Source organism: Copidosoma floridanum, unplaced genomic scaffold (genome assembly GCF_036245765.1).
Source record: "Copidosoma floridanum isolate Cflo_tuat_1 unplaced genomic scaffold, Cflo_Japanese_pri ptg000025l, whole genome shotgun sequence".
NCBI classification, from domain to species: domain Eukaryota; kingdom Metazoa; phylum Arthropoda; class Insecta; order Hymenoptera; family Encyrtidae; genus Copidosoma; species Copidosoma floridanum.
The window spans coordinates 8,122,454-8,148,995 of NW_028321902.1; the positions used below are offsets into that span (position 1 = coordinate 8,122,454).

The following is a 26,542-nucleotide window of genomic DNA, read 5'->3' on the forward strand; positions in this document are numbered from 1 at the left end:
AACGATGGGGGAAACAATTGACAGTTGAAGGGTGTGTTCCAGTAACGCTCTCCGACAACTTAATTATGTCTTACGATATCTTGCATTATATTTAAGTTGTCGGTAAGTTTTCGGAGAGCGCAACTGGAACACACGGTAAATCCTGTGCCCGGAGAGCCTCTTACGCATCGTATCAGGGCCCTACAATCCGATGGCGTACTGTAGCCAAGAGAAGATCTCCTTATCTCCAACAAGATATGTGAATCGATGTATAACTTTGAGTGTGGGGACCCTCTCACACACATGACACTTTGGCTTACTGGTCGCTTTGTTATCAGAAAAATTTATTTAATAACACAAGCGCCAATCCCCACGAGACCCAAGCTTTTACTGGTCGCTTTGTTATCGAATAAGATAATTTAACGACACAAGTGCCAATCCTCACACGACCCAAGCACTTACTGGTCGCTTTGTTATCAAATAAGATAATTTAACGACACAATCGCGAATCCCCACACGACCCGGGGCGCTTACTGGTCGCTTTGTTATCAAATAAATTAATTTAATAACACAAGCGCCAATCACCACAACACCCGGGGCGCTTACTGGTTGCTTTGTTATCAAATAAATTAATTTAATAACACAAGCGCCAATCCCCACACGACCCGGGGCGCTTACTGGTCGCTTTGTTATCAAATAAATTAATTTAATAACACAAGCGCCAATCCCCACACGACCCAAGCGCTTACTGGTCGCTTTGTTATCGAATAAGATAATTTAACGACACAAGTGCCAATCCCCACACGACTCGGGGCACTTACTGGTCGCTTTGTTATCAAATAAATTAATTTAACGACACAAGCGCCAATCACCAAACGACCCGGGGCGCTAACTGGTCGCTTTGTTATCAAATAAATTAATTTAATACCACAAGCGCAAATCCCCAAACTGGCCAGGGTGATTACTGGTCACTATCGTAATTATTAAAGCTATAAATAACAGTGAAAGCAGTAATGTTTACATGGTAATAGAACTTGCATCATTGACTGGCGCTCTTGTTATCAAATTTATTTATTTAGTAACAAAGCGACCTGTAAGCACCCCGGGTTGTGTGGTGATTGGCGCTTGTGTCGTTAAATTATCTTATTTGATAACAAAGCGACCAGTAAGCGCTTGGGTCGTGTGGTGATTGGCGCTTGTGTAATTAAATTCATTTAATGGCGAAGCGACCAGTAAAGGCTCCGGGTCGTGTAGTGATTGGCGCTTGTGTAATTAAATTCATTTAATGGCGAAGCGACCAGTAAAGGCTCCGGGTCGTGTAGTGATTGGCGCTTGTGTTATTAAATTAATTTATTTGATAACAAAGCGACCAGTAAGCGCTTTTGTCGTGTGGGGATTGGCGCTTGTGTAATTAAATTCATTTAATGGCGAAGCGACCAGTAAAGGCCCCGGGTCGTGTGGTGATTGGCGCTTGTGTCGTTAAATTATCTTATTTGATAACAAAGCGACCAGTAAGTGCTTGGGTCGTGTAGTGATTGGCGCTTGTGTTATTAAATTAATTTATTTGATAACAAAGCGACCAGTAAGCGCTTGGGTCGTGTGGTGATTGGCGCTTGTGTTATTAAATTAATTTATTTGATAACAAAGCGACCAGTCAAGGCCCCGGGTCGTGTGGTGATTGGCGCTTGTGTAATTAAATTAATTTATTTGATAACAAAGCGACCAGTAAGCGCTTTTGTCGTGTGGGGATTGGCGCTTGTGTAATTAAATTCATTTAATGGCGAAGCGACCAGTAAAGGCTCCGGGTCGTGTGGTGATTGGCGCTTGTGTCGTTAAATTATCTTATTCAATAACAAAGCGACCAGTAAGTGCTTGGGTCGTGTGGGGATTAGCACTTGTGTAATTAAATTCATTTAATGGCGAAGCGACCAGTAAAGGCCCCGGGTCGTGTGGTGATTGGCACTTGTGTCGTTAAATTATCTTATTTGATAACAAAGCGACCAGTAAGTGCTTGGGTCGTGTGAGGATTGGCACTTGTGTCGTTAAATTATTTTATTTGATATCAAAACGACCAGTAAGCGGTTGGGTCGTGTGGGGATTAGCACTTGTGTAATTAAATTCATTTAATGGCGAAGCGACCAGTAAAGGCCCCGGGTCGTGTGGTGATTGGCGCTTGTGTCGTTAAATTATCTTATTTGATAACAAAGCGACGAGTAAGCGATTGGGTCGTGTAGTGATTGGCGCTTGTGTAATTAAATTCATTTAATGGCGAAGCGACCAGTAAAGGCCCCGGGTTGTGTGGTGATTGGCGCTTGTGTAATTAAATTCATTTAATGGCGAAGCGACCAGTAAAGGCCCCGGGTCGTGTGGTGATTGGCGCTTGTGTCGTTAAATTATCTTATTTGATAACAAAGCGACCAGTAAGCGCTTGGGTCGTGTAGTGATTGGCGCTTGTGTAATTAAATTCATTTAATGGCGAAGCGACCAGTAAAGGCCCCGGGTTGTGTGGTGATTGGCGCTTGTGTAATTAAATTTATTTAATGGCGAAGCGACCAGTAAAGGCCCCGGGTCGTGTGGTGATTGGCGCTTGTGTCGTTAAATTATCTTATTTGATAACAAAGCGACCAGTAAGCGCTTGGGTCGTGTAGTGATTGGCGCTTGTGTAATTAAATTCATTTAATGGCGAAGCGACCAGTAAAGGCCCCGGGTCGTGTGGTGATTGGCGCTTGTGTCGTTAAATTATCTTATTTGATAACAAAGCGACCAGTAAGCGCTTGGGTCGTGTGGGGATTTGCGCTTGTGTAATTAAATTCATTTAATGGCGAAGCGACCAGTAAAGGCCCCGGGTCGTGTAGTGATTGGCGCTTGTGTCGTTAAATTATCTTATTTGATAACAAAGCGACCAGTAAGTGCTTGGGTCGTGTGAGGATTTGCGCTTGTGTAATTAAATTCATTTAATGGCGAAGCGACCAGTAAAGGCCCCGGGTCGTGTAGTGATTGGCGCTTGTGTCGTTAAATTATCTTATTTGATAACAAAGCGACCAGTAAGTGCTTGGGTCGTGTGGTGATTGGCGCTTGTGTAATTAAATTCATTTAATGGCGAAGCGACCAGTAAAGGCCCCGGGTCGTGTAGTGATTGGCGCTTGTGTCGTTAAATTATCTTATTTGATAACAAAGCGACCAGTAAGCGCTTGGGTCGTGTGGGGATTTGCGCTTGTGTAATTAAATTCATTTAATGGCGAAGCGACCAGTAAAGGCCCCGGGTCGTGTGGTGATTGGCGCTTGTGTCGTTAAATTATTTTATTTGATATCAAAACGACCAGTAAGCGCTTGGGTCGTGTGGGGATTTGCGCTTGTGTAATTAAATTCATTTAATGGCGAAGCGACCAGTAAAGGCCCCGGGTCGTGTAGTGATTGGCGCTTGTGTCGTTAAATTATCTTATTTGATAACAAAGCGACCAGTAAGTGCTTGGGTCGTGTGAGGATTGGCACTTGTGTCGTTAAATTATTTTATTTGATATCAAAACGACCAGTAAGCGCTTGGGTCGTGTGGGGATTTGCGCTTGTGTAATTAAATTCATTTAATGGCGAAGCGACCAGTAAAGGCCCCGGGTCGTGTAGTGATTGGCGCTTGTGTCGTTAAATTATCTTATTCGATAACAAAGCGATAGTAAGCGCTTGGGTCGTGTAGTGATTGGCGCTTGTGTAATTAAATTCATTTAATGGCGAAGCGACCAGTAAAGGCCCCGGGTCGTGTAGTGATTGGCGCTTGTGTAATTAAATTCATTTAATGGCGAAGCGACCAGTAAAGGCTCCGGGTCGTGTAGTGATTGGCGCTTGTGTCGTTAAATTATCTTATTTGATAACAAAGCGACCAGTAAGCGCTTGGGTCGTGTGGTGATTGGCGCTTGTGTAATTAAATTCATTTAATGGCGAAGCGACCAGTAAAGGCTCCGGGTCGTGTAGTGATTGGCGCTTGTGTAATTAAATTCATTTAATGGCGAAGCGACCAGTAAAGGCCCCGGGTCGTGTGGTGATTGGCGCTTGTGTCGTTAAATTATCTTATTTGATAACAAAGCGACCAGTAAGCGCTTGGGTCGTGTGGGGATTGGCGCTTGTGTAATTAAATTCATTTAATGGCGAAGCGACCAGTAAAGGCCCCGGGTCGTGTGGTGATTGGCGCTTGTGTCGTTAAATTATCTTATTTGATAACAAAGCGACCAGTAAGTGCTTGGGTCGTGTAGTGATTGGCGCTTGTGTTATTAAATTAATTTATTTGATAACAAAGCGACCAGTAAGCGCTTGGGTCGTGTGGTGATTGGCGCTTGTGTAATTAAATTCATTTAATGGCGAAGCGACCAGTAAAGGCTCCGGGTCGTGTAGTGATTGGCGCTTGTGTAATTAAATTCATTTAATGGCGAAGCGACCAGTAAAGGCCCCGGGTCGTATGGTGATTGGCGCTTGTGTCGTTAAATTATCTTATTTGATAACAAAGCGACCAGTAAGTGCTTGGGTCGTGTGAGGATTGGCACTTGTGTCGTTAAATTATTTTATTTGATATCAAAACGACCAGTAAGCGGTTGGGTCGTGTGGGGATTAGCACTTGTGTAATTAAATTCATTTAATGGCGAAGCGACCAGTAAAGGCCCCGGGTCGTGTGGTGATTGGCGCTTGTGTCGTTAAATTATCTTATTTGATAACAAAGCGACCAGTAAGCGCTTGGGTCGTGTGGTGATTGGCGCTTGTGTAATTAAATTCATTTAATGGCGAAGCGACCAGTAAAGGCTCCGGGTCGTGTAGTGATTGGCGCTTGTGTAATTAAATTCATTTAATGGCGAAGCGACCAGTAAAGGCTCCGGGTCGTGTAGTGATTGGCGCTTGTGTAATTAAATTCATTTAATGGCGAGGCGACCAGTAAAGGCTCCGGGTCGTGTGGTGATTGGCGCTTGTGTAATTAAATTCATTTAATGGCGAGGCGACCAGTAAAGGCTCCGGGTCGTGTGGTGATTGGCGCTTGTGTCGTTAAATTATCTTATTTGATAACAAAGCGACCAGTAAGCGCTTGGGTCGTGTAGTGATTGGCGCTTGTGTAATTAAATTAATTTATTTGATAACAAAGCGACCAGTAAGCGCTTTTGTCGTGTGGGGATTGGCGCTTGTGTAATTAAATTCATTTAATGGCGAAGCGACCAGTAAAGGCTCCGGGTCGTGTAGTGATTGGCGCTTGTGTAATTAAATTCATTTAATGGCGAGGCGACCAGTAAAGGCTCCGGGTCGTGTGGTGATTGGCGCTTGTGTCGTTAAATTATCTTATTCGATAACAAAGCGACCAGTAAGTGCTTGGGTCGTGTGGGGATTAGCACTTGTGTAATTAAATTCATTTAATGGCGAAGCGACCAGTAAAGGCCCCGGGTCGTGTGGTGATTGGCGCTTGTGTCGTTAAATTATCTTATTTGATAACAAAGCGACCAGTAAGCGATTGGGTCGTGTAGTGATTGGCGCTTGTGTAATTAAATTCATTTAATGGCGAAGCGACCAGTAAAGGCCCCGGGTCGTGTAGTGATTGGCACTTGTGTCGTTAAATTATTTTATTTGATATCAAAACGACCAGTAAGCGGTTGGGTCGTGTGGGGATTAGCACTTGTGTAATTAAATTCATTTAATGGCGAAGCGACCAGTAAAGGCCCCGGGTCGTGTGGTGATTGGCGCTTGTGTCGTTAAATTATCTTATTTGATAACAAAGCGACCAGTAAGCGATTGGGTCGTGTAGTGATTGGCGCTTGTGTAATTAAATTCATTTAATGGCGAAGCGACCAGTAAAGGCCCCGGGTCGTGTGGTGATTGGCGCTTGTGTCGTTAAATTATCTTATTCGATAACAAAGCGATAGTAAGCGCTTGGGTCGTGTGAGGATTGGCACTTGTGTCGTTAAATTATTTTATTTGATATCAAAACGACCAGTAAGCGGTTGGGTCGTGTGGGGATTTGCGCTTGTGTAATTAAATTCATTTAATGGCGAAGCGACCAGTAAAGGCCCCGGGTCGTGTAGTGATTGGCGCTTGTGTAATTAAATTCATTTAATGGCGAAGCGACCAGTAAAGGCCCCGGGTCGTGTGGTGATTGGCGCTTGTGTCGTTAAATTATCTTATTCGATAACAAAGCGACCAGTAAAAGCTTGGGTCGTGTGGTGATTGGCGCTTGTGTCGTTAAATTATCTTATTTGATATCAAAGCGACCAGTAAGTGCTTGGGTCGTGTGGGGATTAGCACTTGTGTAATTAAATTCATTTAATGGCGAAGCGACCAGTAAAGGCTCCGGGTGGTGTAGTGATTGGCGCTTGTGTTATTAAATTAATTTATTTGATAACAAAGCGACCAGTAAGTGCTTGGGTCGTGTGGGGATTAGCACTTGTGTAATTAAATTCATTTAATGGCGAAGCGACCAGTAAAGGCTCCGGGTGGTGTAGTGATTGGCGCTTGTGTTATTAAATTAATTTATTTGATAACAAAGCGACCAGTAAAGGCCCCGGGTCGTGTGGTGATTGGCGCTTGTGTTGTTAAATTATCTTATTCGATAACAAAGCGACCAGTAAGTGCTTATGTCGTGTGGTGATTGGCGCTTGTGTCGTTAAATTATCTTATTTGATAACAAAGCGACCAGTAAGTGCTTGGGTCGTGTGGGGATTGGCGCTTGTGTAATTAAATTCATTTAATGGCGAAGTGACCAGTAAAGGCCCCGGGTGGTGTAGTGATTGGCGCTTGTGTCGTTAAATTATCTTATTCGATAACAAAGCGATAGTAAGCGCTTGGGTCGTGTGTGGATTTGCGCTTGTGTAATTAAATTCATTTAATGGCGAAGCGACCAGTAAAGGCCCCGGGTCGTGTGGTGATTGGCGCTTGTGTCGTTAAATTATCTTATTTGATAACAAAGCGACCAGTAAGTGCTTGGGTCGTGTGAGGATTGGCACTTGTGTCGTTAAATTATTTTATTTGATATCAAAGCGACCAGTAAGCGCTTGGGTCGTGTGGGGATTGGCGCTTGTGTAATTAAATTCATTTAATGGCGAAGTGACCAGTAAAGGCCCCGGGTGGTGTAGTGATTGGCGCTTGTGTTATTAAATTAATTTATTTGATAACAAAGCGATAGTAAGCGCTTGGGTCGTGTGGCGATTTGCGCTTGTGTAATTAAATTCATTTAATGGCGAAGCGACCAGTAAAGGCCCCGGGTCGTGTGGTGATTGGCGCTTGTGTCGTTAAATTATCTTATTTGATAACAAAGCGACCAGTAAGTGCTTGGGTCGTGTGGGGATTAGCACTTGTGTAATTAAATTCATTTAATGGCGAAGCGACCAGTAAAGGCCCCGGGTCGTGTGGTGATTGGCGCTTGTGTCGTTAAATTCATTTAATGGCGAAGCGACCAGTAAAGGCTCCGGGTCGTGTGGTGATTGGCGCTTGTGTCGTTAAATTATCTTATTTGATAACAAAGCGACCAGTAAGCGATTGGGTCGTGTAGTGATTGGCGCTTGTGTAATTAAATTCATTTAATGGCGAAGCGACCAGTAAAGGACCCGGGTCGTGTGGTGATTGGCGCTTGTGTCGTTAAATTATCTTATTTGATAACAAAGCGACCAGTAAGTGCTTGGGTCGTGTGGGGATTGGCGCTTGTGTAATTAAATTCATTTAATGGCGAAGCGACCAGTAAAGGCCCCGGGTCGTGTGGTGATTGGCGCTTGTGTCGTTAAATTATCTTATTTGATAACAAAGCGACCAGTAAGTGCTTGGGTCGTGTGAGGATTGGCACTTGTGTCGTTAAATTATTTTATTTGATATCAAAACGACCAGTAAGCGGTTGGGTCGTGTGGTGATTGGCGCTTGTGTAATTAAATTCATTTAATGGCGAAGCGACCAGTAAAGGCCCCGGGTCGTGTGGTGATTGGCGCTTGTGTCGTTAAATTATCTTATTTGATAACAAAGCGACCAGTAAGTGCTTGGGTCGTTTGAGGATTGGCACTTGTGTCGTTAAATTATTTTATTTGATATCAAAGCGACCAGTAAGTGCTTGGGTCGTGTGGGGATTAGCACTTGTGTAATTAAATTCATTTAATGGCGAAGCGACCAGTAAAGGCCCCGGGTCGTGTGGTGATTGGCGCTTGTGTCGTTAAATTCATTTAATGGCGAAGCGACCAGTAAAGGCTCCGGGTCGTGTGGTGATTGGCGCTTGTGTCGTTAAATTATCTTATTTGATAACAAAGCGACCAGTAAGTGCTTGGGTCGTGTGGGGATTAGCACTTGTGTAATTAAATTCATTTAATGGCGAAGCGACCAGTAAAGGCCACGGGTCGTGTGGTGATTGGCACTTGTGTCGTTAAATTATCTTATTTGATAACAAAGCGACCAGTAAGCGATTGGGTCGTGTAGTGATTGGCGCTTGTGTAATTAAATTCATTTAATGGCGAAGCGACCAGTAAAGGACCCGGGTCGTGTGGTGATTGGCGCTTGTGTCGTTAAATTATCTTATTTGATAACAAAGCGACCAGTAAGTGCTTGGGTCGTGTGGGGATTGGCGCTTGTGTAATTAAATTCATTTAATGGCGAAGCGACCAGTAAAGGCCCCGGGTCGTGTGGTGATTGGCGCTTGTGTCGTTAAATTATCTTATTTGATAACAAAGCGACCAGTAAGTGCTTGGGTCGTGTGAGGATTGGCACTTGTGTCGTTAAATTATTTTATTTGATATCAAAACGACCAGTAAGCGGTTGGGTCGTGTGGTGATTGGCGCTTGTGTAATTAAATTCATTTAATGGCGAAGCGACCAGTAAAGGCCCCGGGTCGTGTGGTGATTGGCGCTTGTGTCGTTAAATTATCTTATTCGATAACAAAGCGATAGTAAGCGCTTGGGTCGTGTGAGGATTGGCACTTGTGTCGTTAAATTATTTTATTTGATATCAAAACGACCAGTAAGCGGTTGGGTCGTGTGGTGATTGGCGCTTGTGTAATTAAATTCATTTAATGGCGAAGCGACCAGTAAAGGCTCCGGGTCGTGTAGTGATTGGCGCTTGTGTTATTAAATTAATTTATTTGATAACAAAGCGACCAGTAAGCGCTTTTGTCGTGTGGGGATTGGCGCTTGTGTAATTAAATTCATTTAATGGCGAAGCGACCAGTAAAGGCTCCGGGTCGTGTGGTGATTGGCGCTTGTGTAATTAAATTCATTTAATGGCGAGGCGACCAGTAAAGGCTCCGGGTCGTGTGGTGATTGGCGCTTGTGTCGTTAAATTAATTTATTTGATAACAAAGCGACCAGTAAAGGCCCCGGGTCGTGTGGTGATTGGCGCTTGTGTCGTTAAATTATCTTATTTGATAACAAAGCGACCAGTAAGTGCTTGGGTCGTGTGGGGATTAGCACTTGTGTAATTAAATTCATTTAATGGCGAAGCGACCAGTAAAGGCTCCGGGTCGTGTAGTGATTGGCGCTTGTGTAATTAAATTCATTTAATGGCGAAGCGACCAGTAAAGGACCCGGGTCGTGTGGTGATTGGCGCTTGTGTCGTTAAATTATCTTATTTGATAACAAAGCGACCAGTAAGTGCTTGGGTCGTGTGGGGATTGGCACTTGTGTCGTTAAATTATCTTATTTGATAACAAAGCGACCAGTAAGTGCTTGGGTCGTGTGGGGATTAGCACTTGTGTAATTAAATTCATTTAATGGCGAAGCGACCAGTAAAGGCTCCGGGTCGTGTAGTGATTGGCGCTTGTGTAATTAAATTCATTTAATGGCGAAGCGACCAGTAAAGGCTCCGGGTCGTGTGGTGATTGGCGCTTGTGTCGTTAAATTATCTTATTTGATAACAAAGCGACCAGTAAGTGCTTGGGTCGTGTGGGGATTGGCGCTTGTGTTATTAAATTAATTTATTTGATAACAAAGCGACCAGTAAGCGCTTGGGTCGTGTGGGGATTTGCGCTTGTGTAATTAAATTCATTTAATGGCGAAGCGACCAGTAAAGGCCCCGGGTCGTGTGGTGATTGGCGCTTGTGTCGTTAAATTATCTTATTCGATAACAAAGCGATAGTAAGCGCTTGGGTCGTGTGGTGATTGGCGCTTGTGTCGTTAAATTATCTTATTTGATAACAAAGCGACCAGTAAGCGCTTGGGTCGTGTGGGGATTGGCGCTTGTGTTATTAAATTAATTTATTTGATAACAAAGCGACCAGTAAGCGCTTGGGTCGTGTGGGGATTGGCGCTTGTGTTATTAAATTATTTTATTTGATAACAAAGCGACCAGTAAGCGCTTGGGTCGTGTGGTGATTGGCGCTAGTGTCGTTAAATTATCTTATTTGATAACAAAGCGACCAGTAAGTGCTTGGGTCGTGTAGTGATTGGCGCTTGTGTAATTAAATTCATTTAATGGCGAAGCGACCAGTAAAGGCCCCGGGTCGTGTGGTGATTGGCGATTGTGTCGTTAAATTATCTTATTGGATAACAAAGCGACCAGTAAAGGCCCCGGGTCGTGTGGGGATTGGCGCTTGTGTAATTAAATTCATTTAATGGTGAAGCGACCAGTAAAGGCCCCGGGTCGTGTGGTGATTGGCGCTTGTGTCGTTAAATTATCTTATTTGATAACAAAGCGACCAGTAAGCGCTTGGGTCGTGTGAGGATTGGCACTTGTGTCGTTAAATTATCTTATTTGATAACAAAGCGACCAGTAAGTGCTTGGGTCGTGTGAGGATTGGCACTTGTGTCGTTAAATTATCTTATTTGATAACAAAGTGACCAGTAAGCGCTTTTGTCGTGTGGGGATTGGCGCTTGTGTAATTAAATTTATTTAATGGCGAAGCGACCAGTAAAGGCCTCGGGTCGTGTAGTGATTGGCGCTTGTGTTATTAAATTAATTTATTTGATAACAACGCGACCAGTAAGCGCTTTTGTCGTGTGGGGATTGGCGCTTGTGTAATTAAATTTATTTAATGGCGAAGCGACCAGTAAAGGCCCCGGGTTGTGTGGTGATTGGCGCTTGTGTCGTTAAATTATCTTATTTGATAACAAAGCGACCAGTAAGTGCTTAGGTCGTGTGGGGATTAGCACTTGTGTAATTAAATTCATTTAATGGCGAAGCGACCAGTAAAGGCCCCGGGTCGTGTGGTGATTGGCGCTTGTGTCGTTAAATTATCTTATTTGATAACAAAGCGACCAGTAAGTGCTTGGATCATGTGAGGATTGGCACTTGTGTCGTTGAATTATCTTATTTGATATCAAAGCGACCAGTAAGCGCTTGGGTCGTGTGGGGATTGGCGCTTGTGTAATTAAATTCATTTATTGGCGAAGTGACCAGTTAGCGCCCCGGGTCGTGTGGTGATTGGCGTTTGTGTCGTTAAATTATCTTATTTGATAACAAAGCGACCAGTAAGCGCTTGGGTCGTGTGGGGATTGGCGCTTGTGTTATTAAATTAATTTATTTGATAACAAAGCGACCAGTAAAGGCCCCGGGTCGTGTGGTGATTGGCGCTTGTGTCGTTAAATTATCTTATTTGATAACAAAGCGACCAGTAAGCGCTTGGGTCGTGTGGGGATTGGCGCTTGTGTAATTAAATTCATTTAATGGCGAAGCGACCAGTAAAGGCCCCGGGTCGTGTGGGGATTGGCGCTTGTGTAATTAAATTCATTTAATGGCGAAGCGACCAGTAAAGGCCCCGGGTCGTGTGGTGATTGGCGCTTGTGTCGTTAAATTATCTTATTTGATAACAAAGCGACCAGTAAAGGCCCCGGGTCGTGTGGTGATTGGCGCTTGTGTCGTTAAATTCATTTAATGGCGAAGCGACCAGTAAAGGCTCCGGGTCGTGTGGTGATTGGCGCTTGTGTCGTTAAATTATCTTATTTGATAACAAAGCGACCAGTAAGCGCTTGGGTCGTGTGGGGATTGGCGCTTGTGTAATTAAATTCATTTAATGACGAAGCGACCAGTAAAGGCCCCGGGTTGTGTGGTGATTGGCGCTTGTGTCGTTAAATTATCTTATTTGATAACAAAGCGACCAGTAAGCGCTTGGGTCGTGTGGTGATTGGCGCTTGTGTCGTTAAATTCATTTAATGGCGTAGCGACCAGTAAAGGCTCCGGGTCGTGTGGTGATTGGCGCTTGTGTCGTTAAATTATCTTATTTGATAACAAAGAGACCAGTAAGCGCCCCGGGTTGTGTGGTGATTGGCGCTTGTGTTATTAAATTAATTTTTCTGATAACAAAGCGACCAGTAAGTGCTTGGGTCGTATGGGGATTGGCGCTTGTGTTGTTTAATTAATTTATTTAATGACAAAGCGACCAGTAGGCTGACTGGGTAATGGCGTTAAATAGCTTGGTGTTTATTTATTAATTTATTGTGTATGAAATACTGTCGTGATATCTGGGTTTTCACGTCTTGCTCCATATAGCTAATTTGAACTTCGCGCTTCTTTGGGTGCCACTGCCGAGAGCACTGTCTCCGTCTTTCTCCAACCATCTGCTAGTTGACTAACCGTAAGGGTGCCTGTACATGGGCGTCTTAATGTCTTAAGACTGTAAGCCAAACCTATGGCGGGTGATTCAATTCAAACTGACGTTAACTGAATATTGATATAATTTGTTTTAAACAAGATAATAGGCATCCTGTTCATAACAAAACTATGTTACGTGATTGCATTATGATATTGGAAAGATATTTAGCCACCAAAACTAAAAAAAATTTTGTTAACGCTGAGTCGTTCAAAAGAGAGGTTATATTGACAAAATTATTCTATTAACATGAATTGTAGAAACTTTTCAATTGATGCCTTAAAAAACGTTTTAACGTCATAATGTAATCAGGTTACATAGTTTTATGATGAACAAAGTGTCTATTTCCTTGTTTAAAACAACTTATATCGGTATTTATTATTCAGTACGCTTGTGTATAAAGAATTAATATTTTAGCATTCGTCGAAACGTTTTTTCATTTTCTTAACCGAAAATTTACAATTCTACAAAATAATACGGACGAGTAAAAATCTTTTATTTCTCTACAGGATATTTAAAAGCATCGAGTCTTGCCGGTTTAAAAATCGCACCCGTGCAGCCAGCCAACGACGAGCAGAGATTATTTACAGGGCAGTGCAAGGGAAAAAATACTGTTTATTCATAATGGTTCAATAAATATGTACAAAGTAAACTGGATCATGCTGAAATCTCAAGTTTTGATTTTTGAAAAACAAAATAATAGTTCTTGTACACGTTATTATTTATTGTATCGTTGCATTTTTATATAATGTTGAGCATGGAGTATTCAAAATTCCGAAAAACATCAAGCTGTGCATCTTTTAAAATTCTATATAAATATTCCAGTTTTACCTGTTTAAAATTATTATGATTTTCAGTTACTTTTCATGAGTTTATCTCATAAAAAGATACTTTTGTCCATTCAAACTTTATTTTATGTACAATTTTCAAAATAATATGTAGTCAATAAAAATAGTAAATGATGAAAAAAACGGATTTTCATTTAAAAAATTTCATACTAAGCTTATGCTTAATCGACAGGAAATTATCAAAATCGTGAAAAAAATGCATATCTAAAGGAAAAAACAGTTTCCATTAAAAATTTTTTGTGGCTACTTTAAAAACTTGTGAGCCGGTCGTCTAAAAAATCTGTATAGGCATACAAGAAGCTTTAAACGATATTTCAGTGATGGATTGAGTGAGTCGGTGCTTCACCGTTAGATAAGCCGTGTTGCCGTGTGTGCACGTGTGCAGCAGTCACACTTAGGTACAAACATACAAACACTCACATTATCTCTGGTTCTCTCTCTCCTTCGCTGCTACTGTCGGTGGAATAGTGGGGGTCACTGCTGGGTGCAGGGGACTGAGGGGACTCGGTCGCTCTCTCTGTCTCACTTACTCTTACAAGTTAAGTACAAAATCTTCTTTGCAATTTTTTTTCTCGAAATTTTGTGCTTGTCTAAATAATTTAAATAGACCAAATCGATAGGAAATTTTCCGCTCTATACGCTGTTATTTATATTTTTACTATAGCTCTTACCGTTACTGAGATATGAGCGAAATAAAATTTCAAATGCGATTTTAACATTGATCCACCACTCGAAAAAAATTTTATTTATTTTTATTGTAATCAGCAGCTCAAATTAAATAAAATATCAAAAACGCCTTTTTCTCCAACAACTTTCTAATTCAGAAGTTTCTCGGTTGGTCTAAGTGCCCGGATTTCATGTTGGTTAATATACATATAGGGGCGTTTAGGATTGAGCTAGGGTATCCCCACCGATATAGGTGTCTAAGGCAAGGAGCACGTCATCAGCCTTACTGATGAGTCCTGGCGTGCTCCTGGGACGTAACATCAAACAATCTTCTCTCTTTTCATGGTTATCACTCGATAGCCATATGAGATCAGCATCAGCGTCATCCAACGGGGGGCTTCGTACTTTCGGATGTTAGTCAGCAAATTATCTTGTTTATTTTTTTGTATTCAAAATTCTAAAAATGATCATTTTTTTAAGAAAATTTTTATTAGTCTATCATAGTAAGACAAAAGAGTGACTGGAGCAGTAAGATTTTTTAAAGTTTTTCTTTCCGTTACAACCACTTGTAATTAAAACTACTAATTGTAGGCAATAGTACATATGTTTTACCTATAAAAAAATTTTTTTTTATAATTTTAATAATCAACGGTAATGCAGATTACGATAATCGTCAAGGCTACAACCGTGACCATTGTTGCCGACTTACGAGATTCAGGTTGACCAAATTACAAAAAAAAAAAAAAAAAAAAAATATAAGCAGGCTGTACTTGGTAAGCGAGCATGTGAATTTTGTTTCCCGAAAACATTACAAAGTGATAACAAAAAGGGCTTTAAAAGTTAAATATTGCATTGTACTTGTAGTGTTGAAGAAACTCGTTTACATCAAATTACTCCAATACATCAAAATGGTATGTGAATATTATTATTTGTTTTGTTGTTCAGTCTCCAAATAGAGTCGCCTTGATTTTGTCTTTAATAAGTTGATCATAAAAGATCTTTGTCCCTATGAACAACTGTCGTTGAGTTGTATCTTAGACTTTTTCTTTAACTCAAGAGTGTCACAAGAATAAAAAAATTTGTTTTTAATCAAATTATAAAGCAATACACGCGGTTAGCGATGATTGCGATTTCCTAACCTCATATGAATGTCAACTAGCATATACCGCAAGCTCCCTTCAATTATCTTATATGCCTTCAAATTTATTGAGTTATCACACAAGTAAAGTTATACTTCAATTATTTGCGATTGTTTATCTGCGTATTCTTTCCATTACATTTGTTATCCTGGTTCCTGAGATAACTCCAGTACTTGAGTACATTGACCCTATATATTGAAAATAAAACATTAATCTTGTTTTCAAAAGAAAAGTATATACATTTCTACGAATTAATGCAATGACTGAATTAACATGTCTGTATTGCATATTGTGAATCAAGAATATTACACCTGCGCCAATATTTAATCTAAATTCAAGTTGATCTCATCTAATTTCCAGTGATTCTCTATGACTTGCATTTAATTTTAGCAACCACAAATTATTCTGCTGAAAGAAGGGACAGACTCGTCTCAGGGCAAGCCTCAGCTGATCTCCAACATAAATGCCTGCCAAACGGTAGCAGAAGCTGTTTGTACAACATTAGGTCCACGGGGTATGGACAAATTAATAGTCAATCAGAACGGAAAAGGTACAATTTCCAATGATGGTGCTACGATTTTGAATCTTCTTGATGTTGTTCATCCAGCTGCCAAAACCCTGGTTGACATTGCAAAGTCTCAAGATGCAGAGGTAAAATGTTTTTTCACTTGTAGAGAGTGTTCAATTCTCAGATTAATATTGTTATTCTTGTCGTAATGATTTATCAAGTTTAACAATTACGCATTAATAAATTCTGAGAACATTCAATGTAACTGTTGGACTGATTGTTTTATGGAAGATTCAAAACTTTCTCAAAAAGTTACGACATTTTTCTGATGTTTTGTAATTGTTATCTTGACTAAATGAAATTCGTATCGATCATTTCAATTTATTTGCTTATTTATTTTAGATTGGAGATGGTACAACTAGCGTTGTCTTGCTTGCAGCAGAATTTTTGAAACAGGTTAAACCATTTATCGAAGAAGGCGTTCATCCTAGAATCATCATCACAGCTTTTAGAAAGGCAATCAAAATTTCAACGGACAAGATAAATGAACTTAGCGTTAAAATTGAAAAAAATGATCCACAAAAAGTACGCTCCACTTTGGAAGAATGTGCCGCTACAGCGTTAAATTCCAAGTTGATTCATCAACAAAAAGAGTTATTCAGTAAAATGGTCGTTGACGCTGTTCTCATGCTGGACGAGCTGTTGCCCCTGAACATGATTGGTATCAAAAAGGTTAGAAAATAAAAATTTATAGAATCAATTTCCATGGTATATTATATAGAAATATGCATTTTAAAGCTTTTATTTCTTTAGATATCTGGAGGTGCTTTGGAAGACTCAAATCTCGTAGCAGGCGTCGCTTTTAAAAAGACGTTTTCCTATGCTGGTTTCGAGATGCAACCCAAAACTTATTCACCCTGTAAAATAGCTCTTCTTAATATCGAACTCGAATTGAAGGCAGAGCGTGACAACGCTGAAATTCGAGTGGACAATGTCGCCGAGTACCAGAAAGTCGTTGACGCGGAGTGGAAAATTCTCTATGATAAACTCGAAAAGATTCATAAGAGCGGAGCAAACGTCGTTCTTTCGAAACTTCCGATTGGAGACGTCGCCACACAATATTTTGCTGATCGTGATATGTTCTGTGCCGGTCGCGTCGTCGATGAAGATCTCAAGCGTACAATGAAAGCTTGCGGTGGAGCTGTCATTACAACGGCCAACGACATGAACGGGGCAGTCTTGGGGCATTGCGAAAAGTTTGAGGAACGCCAAATCGGTGGCGAAAGATTTAACATTTTCACTGGTTGCACCAACGCCAAGACGTGTACATTCATCCTTCGTGGTGGAGCTGAACAATTCTTGGAAGAGACTGAGAGATCCCTGCACGACGCTATCATGATCGTCAGGCGTATGATCAAAAACGATGCTGTGGTAGCCGGTGGGGGTGCAATTGAAATGGAGCTCTCGAAAACTTTACGTGAGCATTCGCGTTCGATTGCTGGAAAAGAGCAACTGATTCTTGGTGCTATCGCTCGCGCTTTGGAAGTCATCCCGAGGTATGTTACACAGAAATGAAAATTTCTCCCCATCTTTGGGAAAATGTTTTTCACTTAGTATTCGCTATTTTTAGGCAACTGTGCGACAACGCAGGCTTTGACGCGACCAATATTCTCAATAAGCTCCGCCAAAAACACCATATGGGCAAGTATTGGTTCGGCGTTGACATCAACAATGAAGACATTGCTGATAATTTGGAGAGTAACGTGTGGGAGCCCGCAATAGTCAAGGCCAACGCTTTAGTCGCAGCCTGTGAGGCTGCTTGTCTTATTCTGTCTGTCGACCAGACTATCAAGAGCCCCAAGAGCGGTGGTGACGCTTCACATATGCCTGGTCGTGGTATGGGCAGGCCCATGTAATTGCATTAAACATTTTTTTGCATAAGCCTTTCGTACACAATTTGTTACTGAAATTTCTTACAAATACCTTTCTACCTTAACAGTTAGACGAGGTAATACAATTAAAATACAAAATGTTGAAAAACCGGTATGGATTGTATTAAGCTTCAAAGATAGATTAACAGTTGCCTAGTACCAACGTTGAATGCATATGTACGCTTGACCAAGTAATAAAAAAAAGTTTATAATGTTTAACATGAAATCGCAAAAACTACGAAAAATATTTGTATTATATTTATTAACACTATTAACAAATTCATTAAAAAATAAAATAAAACGTTGAATCAACTGTCGTTAATAACATTTTTACATTTCAATTTGATAAACTTTTGCATAACACCTATTTTCTTGTAAATTTAATTAAAAAAATAAAAAATAAACTTTTGTAATATTTTAAGACGAGTACTCTCTTTTGTATAAATATTAAGCATGAATTAGCCTGCCATAAGAGAATAAAATAATTGCTTGACAAGGGTGCAAATAGTTACTTGTACATCATGTTTATATGGTTTGTAGGAATAATCAATTTTTTTTATAATTTATTAAATTAGTACAGTATGAATAAAGAATTGCGTTTTACAACTTCACCTACAAATTGCTCATGAGTGCGTTACGGATCTCTGCAGTAAAAACTTATGCGTAATAGAACGAGTCGCGAGTTGTGCGAAGAGTTACACACTTGACGGGTGATTCAATAATACAAAATTCGTGAGTATAACATATGTCACAGCGCTTAGTGTAAACAGTAAACAGTTAAAAACGGTGAAAGCGAGAGAAAGGCATGTAAAGTTAGTCTTAGAACCCCTCTGACTCTTTCGCTCTGATAGTGTTTAATAAGATTTACTCGCGATCCAGTGACGCATTGATGCACCACGCATGTAAACATTCCGCGTTTTACTAAACATAAGGTGATTCTAAATACGCGATTCCTATGCTGAGTAGGTACAAGTATATGTAAGATGCTAAAAGTTGTTGGATTTTCGGTCGTAGGTATATATATAGAATCCTGAAAGATATAATATCTTGTAGAAATGTTAATTAAAGGCTCCGAAATTTTCATAAGACACATATATATATATATATATATATATATATATATATATATCAGTGCTCGGTTGGGCTCGTGTGATTTGTATGCTATATCCCCAGCGGAAATTTGAAAACGTAACAAAATATTAGAAAAAGTGAACATGTGTAATAATATGCCGTAACCCGCAAGAAAATGTAAGAAAATGTAAGGAACTGTAATAGTCTCATGGATTTCGGACGTTTCTTACACTTTATTATGTTGTGTTACGTTTTTTTACATTTTCTTACGTTTTAACATGATTTACCACATGCTGTTACACTTATACTTTTTCATAATAGTTAATCAAGTTTTTTTCATTTAAGGCAAATTTTATTCGAAAATGTAAGGAAATGTGTCTAAAAGTTATCAATGATAATAAAATATAAAAAAAATGTAATAAACTGCAAAAAACTGTAAGCTGTTATAAAACATTACAGATGACAACACTTCCTTACAGTTTATTAGAGTTTACTACAGTTGCTTTTTCACGAGATTCAAGTGTCTTTTTAGAATTATAATAAAATGTAACGAATCGTAAGACAATGTGTTGGGTTGTAGTTGACTATAATCAAACGTAACAAAACGTAACGAACTGTAACTGTGGTCCGAAATCCAACCAAACTGTATATACATTACATCACAGAAAGTTGCGGTTTGCTACGTTTTTTCACACTAACTTTTTCCGTTGGGCTAGTTAGGCACATTTAATAAGTTGTACTGCACACACGACATACATATAACATATTATAAGTAATCATCGTAGATCGTAATCGATGTGTTTTACGTACAATGTATACAATAGTATACGTACATCATGATTCATGAGTTTCATGATCATACATCATACAATATTGTATACAAATTTTGTACAAAATGTGGAGAGAAACACACACACACATCGACACATCAGCTCACAATATTAGTGGAAATGGAAACGGTAGAAGTTGAACCACACATCGGCCAACTCCGGACTTGGTCGGATTTAGTCGGAACTGTCGGCTATTTGAAGAGCAGCAATACATGTATACATGTGTATATACAGAGTGCCGACTGCTGATACGCTCGTAGCTCGCGGCGCTCAACTCAGCCATAGGCCAGTGGCCACTGCTCAACTCTCGCCGCTCTCGCGTCGGAGTAGTGTTCGTTTGTGTATATAACTTATATATGGGGATGTAGGTGTATAGGTTAGCAGCAGCAGCAGCAACTCGAAAATCGCGAATTACTCGGCTGGGTTGCTCGGCAGTACGTACCGCGCCGTCTTGCCGGCGTAATCAGTGTTTCGCATCGAAGCCAAAAGAGAGCATGCCGAGTTCCTCTGTGTAATAAAATACATAATTATTACACATTACCTCTTTTACAATCTGCTCTTTTCTTTTTCCTCACTCTCTCTCTCTCTCTCTACCTCTTCACACCGTTGCTCCGATGTTGTCTGTTCTCTGCGGGAGAGGAGCTTATGATTTGCACGGCTCTACACCATTACACTCTACTTAGTAAATACATCGCTTTACGTTTCTTTTTTTCTCTCTCACACTCGTTCTCTGTTGCCAGATTAGTAGATCGCCTCCCAATTTACGAAGCTGTTGCCTCTTCTCCTTCTTCTTCTTCTTTCTCTTGGTCTTCGTCATCACCTTGTTCTCTTCGTGTTTATTCGAGATATAGGCCGTAGTCGTCGTCGTCTCCTCGCAGTCCTCGCTAAGAAGAAAATTACGCTGCACGCGTCTCAGTAATTTCGTTTAAGTGCAATCACGTTTGTTCGTCGCTTCAACTGTGTTAGGTGCAGCCACTTGGATATTTCGAGCATCATCTCTCGTTGTGCGGTTAAATATATATTTGTGTTATGTTGAAGAAGCTCCCCCGCACATCACCTGATGATACCTACACTTTCTCGAGTATTATTTACAGTTAAACATAATGTTTTGTTCGTTCGTGTCAAGTAAAAGTGATAATGTTGTTCATTTGAAGCAGAAGAGGAGGAAGCTGAAATAAAAGCACGTGATACTCGTTTTTTCTTTTTTTAAAGAGAGGGAGAGTGAGTGTTCTGTTTTAGTGTGCATACGTGATATTTCATTGGGTGTAAGTAATCTGTACTATTAAGCAACACACATCACAGGTGTATTTATGATATTCCAATAGCCATATGCAGAGTATAGTACTACGAGAGTGATGCGTTATAGTTACCCCGACTGCTCATCGGACTTGACAAACACGTTCGCTCTATACCTATACACGTCGGTACAAACTGCGCCGTAACACACAGAGTAACAGTATAGAAGCAGAAGCAACAGCGCCAACGCTGCCGCGGCGCAGCAGCAGCAGTAGCGTTATAGCTTCTCAAGGACAAGCACGTGGCAGCAATGTGGAGCCGCCACTGAATTTCGTGCAACCCTGCCCTTCTTCGTCGCCTTATTTTTCATTCAAGAACGGGTGACACCACCCACACGGGTACACATATATCTCCACCAAGTACCTCATACGTACTCTATTATATATAATATCCAACAAAAACAGTGAGTGTATTTATACGTGCGCGTGTGTATAGTTGTTAGTTTTTCTTACATCCAACGTGTCTGCTTCTGCTATACTCTGTTGTTGCTGTTGTTATTATTACGCAAGTATGTGTATGTACCATATACATATGTGTACATGAAGACGAAGACGCAGTTGTTTCCCTCCAAAAGAAAGAAGAGGGAGGAGCCAGCACGCCAAGGGAGATAGAAGAGCAACAGCACACGGCGGAGAGAGAACCAGAAGAGAGTAAATAGGAAAATCGGTGTGAGTTTACAGTACATGTATAGGTACAATATCATCACAAACACGGACGTCGGCGACGTTGAGAATCGGGCATACACATATTTATTATATAGACAGTTTCGTGAATCTTCGGAGGAGCGGAGCCAGCAGGCAGCAAGCTGGATTTCGAAAGCGCGATGATGGACGGGGCCCTCGGGGGCGGCGGGGTCGGGTTCGAGCTCGACGGGGGCTTCGAGCCTCAAACGAGAGCTCGCTCGAACACGTGGCCATGTCCGCCCCGTTCCGACAGTTTTCCCGACGGTGGCAAGGAGACTGGCTCGGGCGACTCGGTCACGCCGCCACTCCAGCAGGCCGGCCTCAGTCCAGCCAGCGCGGCTCTACTTCCCATAAAAAAGAACTCGTCGAGGCGCAACGCCTGGGGTAACCTCAGCTACGCGGATCTCATCACTCAGGCCATTACCAATGCGCCGGACAAGAGGCTCACTCTGTCGCAGATCTACGAGTGGATGGTCCAGAATGTTGCTTATTTCAAGGACAAGGGAGACAGTAACAGCAGCGCTGGATGGAAGGTCAGTTGCTCTAGTGGTTTTTTTTTTTCAATCGTAAATCCTTACCACCTTTCTCCTCATCGTTTTGTCATTTAAAAGTAAAGAAAATTGCTCTAACAACATTACCTGTAAAACAACACCGCGAAACTGCGTATGTGCAGTACATGTTATGAAAAAGGTGATACATTATTATTATTATTTCTCCATGTCATTTTACCAAGAGTGAGTGGTGTCGATAATCAGGAAAGAGTACGATTTCTATGGCACCGAAAAATAACGATGGAAACTTGTACTTGGTACCTACTTTTAATAATAATGATGAAACAAGCATTTTTACCATTCACTATGTGCACACATCGTGGCGACATCTGTATCAGGCCAAAGCCGCGAACACTTTACCTCTTAAGTTTTTTAAAACTTTAGCTTTGGATGAACCACAGTTAGCAATAAAGTGTCAAACGTCACTTCGATGCATAATTCTCCAACATGGTATACCCACCAGAATGAATTCTGAACAAAGAAACTTCCTATTGATCGAAACGTATGCGAACCATTACAAAATTACATTATTAACTTGAAAACATTTTTACCAGTGTTTCCTCGCAAAATATTGTGTTTCATAAGAAATTCCTATCAAAATTCTTTATTGACATACATATACATACATATACATATATAATTGTACCAGTAAACAATCAAAGAGACGTTGATTTTTGTAACAATGTAAAACAAATTCTTTGTTTTGTGTTATTTGATCTCTGAAAAGTGTGCTGCGTAAAGTAAAAATTTTTTTTAAATTAAACCTACTAGATTTATCAATTGAAAGTGGTCGTCAATTTGTCGGTATCAGAGTTGATTATTTAAAACAATTTTTATTTTTACGTTTGCAAACTTGCAACGTTACCATACTGAGTGAATTATCAAAAACCTGATGGTACTTAATTAATTATCATAATATGCATAAATTATTGAACGAGGGGACTGAGAACTCAGTCCGTTGAATTCCAAAGCTTATGCCGTCTTAATTGAGCTAAGAGAAACGTTGTCATGAAGATCATTTAAAGTACGTACGGAATGCGAAACTTTGATTGTGCTTTATGGTGACGTCAAATAAACTGTATTACTCTGTATTCGGCAGTTGCAGACAGAACAAATAAATGAACGATAAAGCGTTGAAAATTCCGAAGATTATATATTTTACACGGTTTTATCTGCAACTCATATTGTCATTTTCTTGAATGTATACATTATATTGGAATACAAATACAAAATAAAGTGCCACTATGTTGATACAATATGTACACACTCACGTAAAGGCGCGTAAAGGTGTCCATCATGTAATGCGTCCTAGGGCCTTGACCACGTGTAATTTTTCAGACACCTAATGAGGTGTTCCGGTGTGTTCAGTAATGTATGTCAAACACGTTAAAAATTGCAGGTTTCTCGTTTCCGTCTGTCAAAAAATCTTGTCAAGGTTAAGCAGTCACACTGTTCCTATTGTAAATTTTTTTTCAGAGAAAATAGTTACATTACGATACTTGGGTGCAAGGTACAAACTTGCACGTTTGGGTATATTATTTTTCTTACCTAAAGCGCAAAGTGCAATTTGATGTACAAGTACGTGTTTAATTTTAGGTTTCTTGAGTAATGCTTGGACAACTTATAAACATTTTTTCAACGAAATACAGTAGTTTTATTTGTTTGAACAAATTTGTATAACTTTTCGCTAGTATTATCGCTCCCATGTGAGTATGTGCGTGAACTTTTAAATCTCTTGGATCATTAGCATTAAATTCAGATTGCACAATATATTGCAAATATGGACGTTTTTCTTAGCTGTGACCGGCTAAAAAAAAAAAATAATTATTTTGTTAAGTCACGGGGTATATTTACAACGCCTATTCGCGCCTGGCTAGCCCCTAATTCCTGCCATTAGTTTCAGGTTCATAAAAGCGAGTCATTACCATTGAATTCACGGATATCAAATCTATCTCTGCCCGAATTCTTGTGCGCTCGGTTCGGTTGTCACCGAGAAAATTGGCGGTTAACTCTCGGGGTACAATGCGTGGTACAAAAATTGATCCTCACCGTAATAAAATTATTTTTAAAGGTCACGAGAAACGTAACGTGCGCGTCCTTACGTGGCACCCATACATTGTCAGTCGTTCCAACGGTAAACATTTATTTCTCCATTTGGCATAACGCCTGAAAAAGTCATTATTATTTACATACGATAGCTTGATACTGAACACAGTTTTTTGAAGATATCCGAAGTTTGTCCAACTCTAACGCATAGAAGCTGTTGAAAAATATCAATCCATCTTCACGGTTTTAGAGTAGTACCCAACTCAAAAAACTAAAAAAAAAAAGTCCGCGAACAGTACCCAACATATAATGAAAACGTAACTTTGTAAATTATAGTATTGTACCCCCGGAGAAACGAACGGCATTGCCCTCTTGGTGCGTCTTTACGAAACCTCCTTGAAGCAACAAGACTCAGTCATCTTACACTGTATAACACTAAAGTGATCTTTATTAAATATATACATTTGCATTAATCTGTATCAAAAAGGTGACAAGAATTAAAAAAAAAGGGTTGTCACCACGTGCTTTATGGTCTCTACCTAGGTGGAGTGTGAATTTTGTCCCTATCCATGCCTCGATCGTAAAATAAATGAATTAAATCAGAGAGAGAGAGAGAGAAAACGAGCCTTTGGTGCGAGCCATTTAATTTATTTGCAAAAGCAAAATAAAGTAACAGACAAGCCGTTGAATTTCTATTTTGGTTCTCTTCGCTTTGGCGCGACGGCGCGCAAGCTCACCAACGTCAACTGTACGATCACGTGATACCTCTTCGCTCTCTTATACCGAAAATCTCGTGCTGTATGGCAGCAATACATTGATATGTTTTCTCTCTCTCGTAATAATCTTCCCAGTTCTAAGCGCGTGTGCGCATGCGTACAAAACTTATGTTAACTATTTTTTTTTTTGTGCTATCTAACGCCAAATGATCCGATTTTCTGACACACTGATGTTAATCTCGTTGTTTTTTTTTTTTTATTCTTATAGCGTACGTTGTACCATACGTAATGATAAAAAAAAAATCTTTTTTTACACTTCTGTGTCCATTTAAAAATACCCACATCTAAGCAAAAAGAACTACAAACTCCGATCAATACAATAGCTAACTCGGCAAATCTCAAAATTTTCGTACGTATACTTTAAATCATGTACGTGTATGTATGCGTATTTAAAGTGTAAGTGCCCACACAAACATGTAAATTGTATAGGTGCCAGTTTCTTCTTTCTCGCTTCGTTTCCTGGGCGCGTATAACTGTATGTAGGCGAGCATGAGTATATGTTGAGTGCGCAAATACCCATTCGCGATTTCTCCCAATGGAATTCGACACGCCGTGTTCCCTTTCTCCGGGAGTTTTTTTTTTTTTTTTTTTTCATCTTCCCCTCCTTGTGAGGGAAAAGAGGAGGTGGACTAGCTTCTCCCTCTCACTTTTGATCTTAACCACGCACTGGTTAGGTAGAGGTACACGTACGTACAACTCGGTAAGTATTATAAAATTCACATACTCGAAAGAGGAGGAAGAGGAGAAACGTTGCCACCAGCGCGAGTATGTGTGTATGTGTGTTATGAGCTACTCCACGGCGCGGCGGCCGAGGTCGAAATGAAAGACGGGATTTCAAGGCTAGATTTGCATCGGAATTCTCCCTCCCTCTTTTGCTCTCTTACGCGGATGAAGCGCGGCTGGAACTTTCCGCCACAAGCACCGCTGCTAACTGCCTACTGCGTGCAAACGAAGCGTCAGCGGTTGTGATCGTTTTTCAAAGAGGAGCGACAGATCAGCGCCACCTCTTTTTTCTCAAATTTAAATCGTGTTTTGGGACCTCCCCTCTCCCACCTGTTTGTTTATATTTTCGTTTTTCTCCCTTTTCTCTCTCTCCTTCTGAAAGCTCCATTTCTGGTACGGCTCGTTGGGGGCTGCAGCTTTTTGCTGATTAAAAAGGTGAAGTTTTTGTTCAATATTGCCTGAAAATTCTTTAAACTGTGGTTCATTAAACAAAGAGAGAACATGTATTGCTCGACTAAATCGTGCACTTACAACAGATCTTCAAAATAAAACGATCAAGGATGCTTTATACACCTGTGGCCAACCCATGCTGAAAACAGGGGAAAAAAATGGTTAAAATATTAATAAAAAAAGGACGATGTACATTTTAATGTAACTTGTAAATCTCTTTTTCTTCAAATGTGTTGAAACTAAAAAAATCCTTGCGAGTATCCTATCTCGATTGTAATTTTACCTAGATTCTTCCTTACAGGTATATTCATTTGCAAGCACTTGAAATAACACACCAAAGTATCATTTTCAGTGGAGCTAATTTTGGGCCTCAGATGATCTTGAATAGTCCTGGTTGGATTGCATTCATGAGGCGCATCCTACTTTTATTACTAAAAGCACAGCCCACCTCTAAAATATTGAAAATTTCCAAGGTAGAAAGTATATTTTAAAGAGTACCCTCAAACGCAAAAAACTTACCTAATGATCAAC

The 26,542-nt window shown here is 40.4% G+C and overlaps 2 protein-coding genes across 4 annotated transcripts in view; both read left to right on the forward strand.

Annotated features, from left to right (window-relative positions):
- The first annotated feature begins 14,776 nt into the window (after positions 1-14,776).
- CCT7 (chaperonin containing TCP1 subunit 7) lies at positions 14,777-17,970 on the forward strand. Its single transcript, XM_014358164.2, has 5 exons — positions 14,777-14,918; positions 15,537-15,797; positions 16,057-16,386; positions 16,468-17,210; positions 17,285-17,970. Exons 1-5 carry the CDS (start codon positions 14,916-14,918, stop codon positions 17,568-17,570), a joined length of 1,623 nt encoding a protein of 540 aa, XP_014213650.2. The 5' UTR covers positions 14,777-14,915; the 3' UTR covers positions 17,571-17,970.
- Positions 17,971-19,933: 1,963 nt separating this feature from the next.
- foxo (forkhead box, sub-group O) overlaps positions 19,934-26,542 on the forward strand; it is a 62,444-nt gene continuing 55,835 nt past the window's right edge. For 2 of the 3 annotated variants that reach the window (XM_089595515.1, XM_089595517.1), the window contains exon 1: positions 19,934-21,998. In XM_089595515.1, the coding sequence (XP_089451641.1) occupies positions 21,606-21,998 (393 nt within the window). In that variant the 5' untranslated portion in view covers positions 19,934-21,605. The remainder of the gene's footprint in view (positions 21,999-26,542) is intronic. The other variant, XM_089595516.1, reaches the window with a different exon arrangement.